General features: G+C 38.3%; 1 protein-coding gene across 1 annotated transcript in view; it reads right to left on the bottom strand.

The window, feature by feature from the left end:
• Positions 1–1,968: 1,968 nt before the first annotated feature.
• LOC121372382 (E3 ubiquitin-protein ligase rnf213-alpha-like) overlaps positions 1,969–9,385 on the bottom strand; it is a 196,219-nt gene continuing 188,802 nt past the window's right edge. Inside the window, exons 67-70 of the mRNA XM_041498686.1 lie at positions 8,941–8,975; positions 7,253–7,350; positions 3,879–4,032; positions 1,969–2,694 (exon numbers count right to left, since the gene is read on the bottom strand). Coding sequence (XP_041354620.1) covers positions 1,969–2,694; positions 3,879–4,032; positions 7,253–7,350; positions 8,941–8,975 — 1,013 coding nt within the window. The remainder of the gene's footprint in view (positions 2,695–3,878; positions 4,033–7,252; positions 7,351–8,940; positions 8,976–9,385) is intronic.

The following is a 9,385-nucleotide window of genomic DNA, read 5'->3' as shown; positions in this document are numbered from 1 at the left end:
GCAGGGTTTTCTTTCATCAATTGTAAACAGTTGATAATATGTCCTTATTAAATTACTGTTCAATGGTAGATGATTGAATATTAATGGATTAAGTCAAACAGATTGACCCTTCTCAAGATAAGATTTGAAAATGTTAAGTTTTGAAGTATTTTGAGAAATTCCTAAAAGACCATACACCAAGAAACAAATTTCCCATGACTAGATTTTGAAAACACAACCACTATTTTAAGCCAAAAAGTATTAGACAGAAATACAAAACACTTTTTATTTGAATATCCAAAACTAATAGTCATATGGATATAAATTTTGCGAGTCTTCATTCCTATTACTGTAAAATTACATTTATTAATCAAGAATCAGTGAGAACTTTAAGTTTGCAGTAAAATTATTTTAGAAAATTTGTTTCTAATTTTCATTATTATTCATACTTACCTAGTACTAGCACAACAACAATGCTATACGACCCTGAGTTATAACCTCCACTGCAGAATTATCTCCCCTTGCCGGATGTATAACCTGCACCCGCGCATGGGTAGACCGTATATCCTCGTTATCGATTCAAAGTCCGGAATGACTGAATAAAAAAAGACCTCCTTCGGGGCGGGTGGGAGGTAACGGTTGTTGTGCTAGTACTAGGTAAGTATGAATAATAATGAAAATTAGAAACAAATTTTCTAATAGTCTTATTCAACTTACCGTACTAGCACAACAACAATGCTATAACAGACGTGATATAACACCGTAAAAGCACGAGAATTTAACATTAAAGGGAGGAGTAAGAAAACAAGGAGGACTTACCCATTCAACCAGTAGTGTTCATCTCAAGTAATGATACAGTGAAAAAGCAACCCACATCACACGAGGTATAAAATGTCAAAGTGACTTTTAAATTGAAGAACTACAACCCCAATTAAAAGTAAACCAAGTTAACAAGGTGAGGAAACCCGCACCCCAAGTAATGGTAAAAGACACTCGACTACCATCTTCTCCACCAGTACTCGCTTGTCGACAGACGGTACAGCAGGTAACAGGGGGGAGGACGTCAGTGGAGGGGGTGATGAAAACGGAATTCTGTATCCATTGCGGACAACCGACAAAACCCATTGGTCCAGATCTGGCAGTTCGCACCAACTTTGAACAAAATGGCGCAATCTGCCCCCCACAGGAAGATCTGCTAATGGAACATCCGTAAGGAGATGTCGATTGTCCACGCACCCTCATCCCGGCTGCTTCCCCCGAAAACGTCCCTGTTTCGATGAACCACAGGCATTACCCGACTGCACGCCTGAATCAGACACCACAGGGATCTGATAACTGTCAAGAAAAGTCTATTTCTTAACAGGTGGAGGCTTAAAAGTAGATGCCGCCTGGCGCTTACGAGCAGTTCGGGACTGAGCAGCAGGGATGAATTTCGCCACTTCTTGGTCCATGACCAAGTTAAAATTGGTCCCAAAAAGTAAGGTTTCCCTTACTGAGCGACTACGAAAGTAGGTTTTAACCACACCCGTCGCTCTCAGTCCCGCCAGGTAGTGATCCCAACGCAGAAGTAGACTGTTGGCAAAAAGATGCCCAGCAAGCTGAGCGACGTGATGAGAGGCTTTAGAAGCCGCCAACAAACAACCCTTAGCCATCGGCGGAAGACCCGTGACTGCTTTATCTAACCCAAATAGGAACGTACCTAAATGGTTATTGACTTGAAAAAGAAGTTTAGATAACCTCTCCGAAGTCTCTAAATCCGTGAGTGGCACATTGACATTAGGAGATGGGTGGCAGTCTGCCTTCACCCTAGCGGAAACGACCGCTGGATGTGAAAGGAAGGAAGCTCCCAATGTCTTATACGAAGACGTGGACAAAACCTTCGCCGCAGACAACAGTTTCCCGGTAGCCAACGCTGCCGGAAACTCTTCCACCACCGCCCCCAAAATACGATCGCTACCCGCAATCAAAGCATCAATCTCTGCAAAAGATTTATGCGCCTCGTGCGCTAACGGCAAGCCGAAATCCTGCCGCGGAAGGCCGGTTTCCAAACGAAACACCCTTGTAAGACTGAACAGCCTCCTCTGACGGAATTGCATCCGCGCACACCAGTCGGACCTGTTCCTGTACAAAACCAAGAACTGCCTGGTAATCATAATCGCCGTCTGGCGTACCATCGGCCAAATTGGGAATTTCATCAAGCACCGAACCTGGCACCGACCCTTCCCCCAAACCACACACTGATTCGGAGGGAAAATCCTCTTCCGAAGAAGAATATTTTTCAAACGACACGCCATGCGCTGACCGTAACGGAAACGAAACTGCATGGGCAGGACGATGCGGACCGGCCGAATCTGCAAACTGGTCCAACCCCGGTCTCGCTGGAAACCCCGGCGGTGGAGGGATTGGTGGAGGCGATTCCCCTAGCCAGGCCATGAAATTCTCAAAAAGAGAAACATAGTCCCCCCGAGTCCGCCCTTGAGGGCGACCCGAAACCATCGGACCCTGAATGAAAGGTTCCGCCCACGCAGTCGAGGGATAACGCCTGGAACCTCTACCCCGATCTGACAGGTCCGGATTGACCATCGGTGTAGACACAGGCACACCCAAGAAAGCTGCAGTTTCCCTAATCCCTGCCGAAGCAGACAATGGGACTGGTGGTGTCGGTTGAACCGGACCGTCAGGAAATTCGTACATGTATGAATCCTGCGCCGAATTCTGAACCCAACGTACCACGTGTGGATTAGCCAACCCAGTTGACGTAGCCACCTGCGAACGATCTAAAAGTTGATGACGCTGTACAGGCACCCCAACAACAGAAGGGATGCCCACTGGCGTCGCACCCGAAACAACGCCACCCGGCTCCGTGACCGCGACAACGTTGTGAGACTTCGCGATTTCGCCAAGTGGCAATCACCGAAGTAGCGCCGAAAGACGCGTTGTCCTAAACGCCGCCCTCGGATGCCACGACCAACCCTGCACCAGAAATCTGGTGAGACAAACGGCGCCGCAAAGCGGACTTCATTCTAGAGCTAATCGATCCCTCCACAGAAGGACCGATAACCCTGCCCCCATCAGCAAGATGGGAGTCGGAACTGAGAGACACAGTCGTTCCTGCCACGACTGCACTCTCTTCGACTGACGCCCGCCTCCACCGATGGAGGCAAAAGCAAATCCCCAGGTGGAACGGAGCCCGACCTGGAAGAAACCTGAAGCAGGGAGCAACAGCGCCCCCTCCGTGCCAAGCGGCGCTTCGGGTTTACTGGTATCACCATGAAGATGGCGAACAGACGAGGAGGCTCCCTTGCGCCTACCACTTGTCTGTGAGCTCTTTGAACTGGACACCGACTTGCCTACCAACGGCAAATCGGTATGGAGCACGACCCCGGAGGTCACATCTAATCATCCTCTTACGCTCGGCGTCTTTTGACAGCTTCTTAGCCTTCCCCCCAAGTGGAGGGGGACCAATTTACACAGATATGAAACTGGCGTTCAAAACAACAAGAACGACATAACAAATGCTGATCAAACTGGGGCAGTCGTTTAAGACAACCCCCCTCAGCACACACAACCAACCGGTTGGAGCCCGAGGAAGCCGTGTCAGACATTAACCCCCTGTGTAAATTGCCCAAAAGACCTCGTATGACAGAGTAAAACAAAATTACAAATTAATAAACAATTTAACAATTTGACAAACATTTTACTACAGAACTTGAACACGACTGCAATGGAGGACTGCAGAATCAAAAACGAGGATATACGGTCTACCCATGCGCGGGTGTAGGTTATACATCTGGCAAGCGGAGATAATTCTGCAGTGGAGGTTATAACTCAGGGTCGTATAGCATTGTTGTTGTGCTAGTACGGTAAGTTGAATAAGACTAAAACTGTTTAACACTAACTTCTAGGTTAATATCACAGCCGAGGAGTAGAGCTGCATGAGTTAGCAGTCGAAGTAAGGCACAAGCTTGACTACTCAGTTTACGTTCTGATGGTGAGATGTTTGGTCGCTGGTTAGCATCACCCAAAATATGACCGGTCTTTGTTTGATCAGTTCTGAAAAAAACCCCAAAAAACCCATGAAATTAATTTCAGGTATAAAGACATTTCCCTACATTTTATAGTTATAAATCAATTTAAGAACCATCACAATTTACTAAGGTTGGAAGGGATTGATATCACTGTAAGCTTTTAACACAAACAAAAGTCTTCATAAAAATAATTCTTATAAAATCAACATTTTTGGTGTATGTTTTAAAGTGGGGGAGGCGTTATTTTTATTAACTAATTCTCTCCTATGGGGAGTGGCAGTCCTCCTAAGGACGAGCACCTGGTAGTGGATTATAGAACCAATCACGACTTTGCCTAATTTCCTTTCGTCTCTGCCCTGTGCAAAGATATGATTTTGATAATAGAATACAGTCTTGTCATTCAGATTTAGAATGTAATATTACACAAACTAACTAAATAGCTGTTCTCATGAATTTAAAGGGACATACCCTAATTTTTAAACACTAAGGCATATTTTTTACTATTATAGCCATTGTTGATAACTGAAATCATACTTTACTTAGACTTCATGGTTTAGATGATCAATTTCCTTACATATATGAATTGTTTTCGGTCTTCCTGGTGTTTTTAATATCACAAAATGCATTTATCATATTTTTAAAAACGCATGTGTGTCTGAGAAGTAACAGTTATGAAGTCAAGTTTTAGTCTATTTTTAGAGGCTATTTCACCATTTCAAAGTCACAGACTCATGTTTCGCTCAATTGTAGCTTTATCCAAATGTGTTACAGGTTTGTAGATTTGTGGTAATTTTCTCGGGTTAGAACTAGGATCTATCTTTTTAAAGTTGCATAACCAACACATCAACAGAATGACGATTCACATGAAATATTGTGCTCTGGTCACAACTCATCCTGCATGTTTTATATTATTTAATTGTTAACTGTCAGCTACTGGCTAAGAATTTTTTTCTGCTTAAATGCTACTCTTTATTTTTGATTAAGCTACATAAAGGCTATTTCATGTGGGTTTTGTCAAATACAATTGCTATGTCAACAAGTGATGTGTTAAAACCATATTTTCAAGAATTGCAAAGCAGTGGGTGAAAATATGATTTTTACACATCACGAGTTAACATAAATATCTTATTAAAACACTATCCATGAAATGGTCTATTTATTATATATGTATATATCTTTACTAATTTTTGACAATATCTTTTGCTTTTTGTTAATATCTCTCACTTAGCATATCGAAAACATGTAACGCCATGATATATTTGTTATGGTGGAACTTTAGCGGAACATTTATTTAACAATAGCCTTTTTAAAAGAAATACTAGTATGAATAAAAATTACCTTCATTTAAAATGACAGACCCTAGTTTTTAAACACTATAAGGCTTATTTTTCAATATTAGAACTGTTTTTGATAACTTTACTTATATCTTATTGTTTAAATTATATATTTCCACACATCTGAAGTGTTTCTGGTCATCCTGGTATTTGTAATATCACAAAATACATTTTCATATTTTGAATAACACACATATTTCACCATTTCAACCTCACAGACACTTCTTTCACTACGCTGTAACTTTATCCGAATGTGTTGCAGGTTTGTAGTTGAACTAAAGTTAGTGGCTATTTTCACAGGCTGAAACTACACCTTTAATTATTAAACTGATAATTATTTAATAATACTGCTGTGAAAACATACCTGACAAAGTCATCCTTAAAAAAATAAACAAAACAAAAACAAAATATGAATCAAACTCGAAGTTAAACCTTAACTTACACCTAATGACAGGACAATAATTCAGCATTATTTGTCACTATTAATATTTATTTGGCTTGGTACTCAATCACTTTTAGATAGTTTACAATCATTGCACTTCATATCAATTTTGTTTTTCAAATACAATCAGATGCACTGGTAATCATCAAACTAAAAAAAAACCCTGATGAAGTGACACTGACCTCAATAGTTGGATTATAATAATTTACAAGGGATTAATTGAATCATGAAATTGTTCACAAAAATATAAATATGATTTCTGTATTTTCATTGTAACTAAAATGCCAAATATCACTTTTATGGTTTTTGTAGATCTATATATTTCATATTGCATGCATCTCTAAAATAAAAGACAACATACTGTATAGGACTTCAATGCCTTTGAATAAACTCCTATCCTTTTTGAAGGTATTTAATAAGGCCTTTATTCTTATATAGTCCCACCCACCCACTTTATGACAGTAAATAAAACAAAAATGATGCAAGTTTGCTCATAGTTCATTTTAAGGGCCAGACCTCACATAGGAACACTGTAACAAATGATTAAACACAAATGTAACAATTATACATGTAGCAGTGAAATTTAGCAGTCTAAAAATGTATAAATCTGTATGACAAAACAGTATTCGGATATCAAAATCATATATTTAGTCAAAGTTGTGATTGCATTCATGATACACTATCAGGTGCGTATCCTCAGGAAGACTGCCACTCCCCTAGAAGATTATATAAGATGTTTCATCCATCTTTCATTGCCTGTACGACTGTCACTCCCCTAGAAGATTATATAAGATGTTTCATCCATCTTTCATTGCCTGTATGACTGCCACTCCCCTAGAAGATTATATAAGATGTTTCATCCATCTTTCATTGCCTGTACGACTGCAACTCCCCTAGAAGATTATATAAGATGTTTCATCCATCTTTCATTGCCTGTACGACTGCCACTCCCCAGACTAAAAATGAATTTTAGCTGTAGTGACATGACTCGTGAATCACTATAAAAAACAGTGATGGTATCAGGTTTCTCAGCATTAAACTTTTTATGTAAATAAACAGCAATGGTTAGTAATATTAACATAGGATGATGTAAAACATTATTTAATTAATAAGAAATGGGACACTATAAAAGATGTGGTACTGAACATTTGTTCTTTATTTCCTGGTTTATTTAATTAAAAAACCCAAAAACAAAATAAAAACAAAATAAAAACAAAATAAAAACAAAACTGGCCCCTTAATTTTTTGTCTGGGAAGTTATCTTGGCCCATGGATTTATTTCAGATCAAATATGGTAATACAGTGTCCTTCCTTCCTATCATTCACTTTCACCTAACTATAAAACTAATAAAGTAAATGATATATGTAAATACAATTTGTTTTTAACAGTGTATTTTTTTTAACCGTAGGCATGCTAACCGTGAAAGGTTTTGACAAGTGTGTGTGTGGTTAGCGATGCCAACTCTTACCCTGAATCTTGAACATTTCCCTCAAATGCTTTGTGACTAACTCCCCCTATCTTTGAACCACATTCATTGCACCTGCCTTCCGTGTATGGCCTACCACACTGAAATAAACATATACAGTGTACATGCATATTAATAACACTGATTACTAATATGTTGAAATATCAAATAATTTTATTATTTAACCATTTAAAATAGATTGTGTACATTATTTTTCTTCAATATTCTTTTGCTGCAGTTACTAATCTATTAAGTCACAAACAAATGTATTAGTTCACCACTAACCCAAACAATTTATTTAATTAAGATAATAAAATTAACCACTTAGTGATACAGATCAATCTCTCTTTTACACAATTTCATTTTGTTAATCAACAGTTATCATTGTAATATCATCTAACAAAAAAACAAAACAATGATTAACTCTTTCATACTGCTGAAAACATTGTTGCATTTCTTTTGGTTTTCAGTTTTTATTTATACTGATATTCATGTGAATAAATGAACCTTTCACCAACAATGGTCATACACAATAGTTTAACCACAATGCCAAGAATGAACGAATGAATGAATGAATTAATGTTTAATGACAAACTGGCCAGCAAAAAAAGAAAAAAAAGAAATCAGCTGTTGTAAAAATTTGAATGAATTGATGATCAACATTAATTATAAACAGTGTAAAGAGCTGTGCAAAGTATAAATATCACAAGTATATTAAAATTTTGAGAAAACAAGTATCACAGGCAAGTGTATTAAAATTTTTAATAAAAGTTAATGTCATAAGAATTTCACAATAAGTTGAGGGTGGGATCAAAATGATTTCATCACATTTTGTCTTCCAAATATATCTTTCCTCATAGATTCAAAATGATTACACTTCACCAAAATGTGGTGAACCATCAGTGTACACAGACAGTGTTCACACTGAGATGGAGGATCCTTTTTCAGAATAAATGAATGTGTCAAGTATGTGATACCGATGCGAAGATAACACAATTATTTCATCCTTCCTGCACTGCCTATAAGACTGCCACTCTGACAGGACTGGTTTGACAGAATGAAGCATGTTTGGTATTGCACCATTCAAATCATCTTGGCAAGTTGAAAAGATACAGTGATTATATTATGTTTAAGATCAGTATAAGACACCCAAACCTTGGAACAAAGCAAATCTAAAGCATACTTGGCAGTGCTACATCTGCCTTTTTATTATTCCTGACACCAGTATGACTGGGTACCCAACAGAATACAATATCTTTATTAGCAATAAATAAAAAGACACACTTTCGTATCAGCATCTCAATTAAGGGATGCTCCAGCTTCGTATTTTGTAAAGCTTGGAGACATGAATGAGTCTATAAACATAATATATGTGGATTTTATAGAATCCTTAATTTGTTCTAGGGCTTCAATAATTGCCCAGGTTTCAACAGCAAAATAGATAGCATAGAGATTATTGCATCTGATAAAAACACTAGCACAAGCCCAAGAAGGCCAATGACAAAATCAGTGCTGGCTTCAGTTTTTTAATTTTCAGACTAACCAAACATATAAAATAACACATTAAAAATATATATTCTGAATAAAACTCGAACACGTCTACTGTTCTACCAAAAATAAAAACTTGAATACTTGAAATTAAATGGTTTTGGGGATACTAGAGTTTTATGTGATACTGTTTCTATACATACCTCAGTAATTACATATGGATGACCGTTGGGACAGCCTGAAACAGAGGCTTACAATCAGTATTCTACAAACATAGATTGTTGGCTGTTAATATAGAAACATAAACATAAGTAGATTGTTAGCTATTAATTCCTTCACAAACACATATAAACTCATAAACATAAGGAGATTTTCTGACAAGTTACTGGCAAAAACGAAATTGGTTTTAAAGGTAGGGTCAACTCAAACATGAGCCTTATGTGTTGGAAAGATGCATACCCGGACCACCAATACATACTGACACTTTAGCAAATGAAAAACACGTAATTTTAGAGTTAATAAAAAAACATGATTATTCCTGCTAACTGGGGGCAGCCATTTTGTTTCGTTTTTGTGACGTCCGGTGGGATAGCTTGGGGCGAAGTGACGTCAGCTCCTGACCATCTCCTGTATGTACAGTGTAAACAA

The sequence above is a fragment of the Gigantopelta aegis genome, chromosome 4, assembly GCF_016097555.1.
Source record: "Gigantopelta aegis isolate Gae_Host chromosome 4, Gae_host_genome, whole genome shotgun sequence".
Lineage (NCBI taxonomy): Eukaryota > Metazoa > Mollusca > Gastropoda > Neomphalida > Peltospiridae > Gigantopelta > Gigantopelta aegis.
The sequence above is the reverse complement of the archived record's forward strand: the minus strand, read 5'-3'. Positions and strand labels throughout refer to the sequence as shown.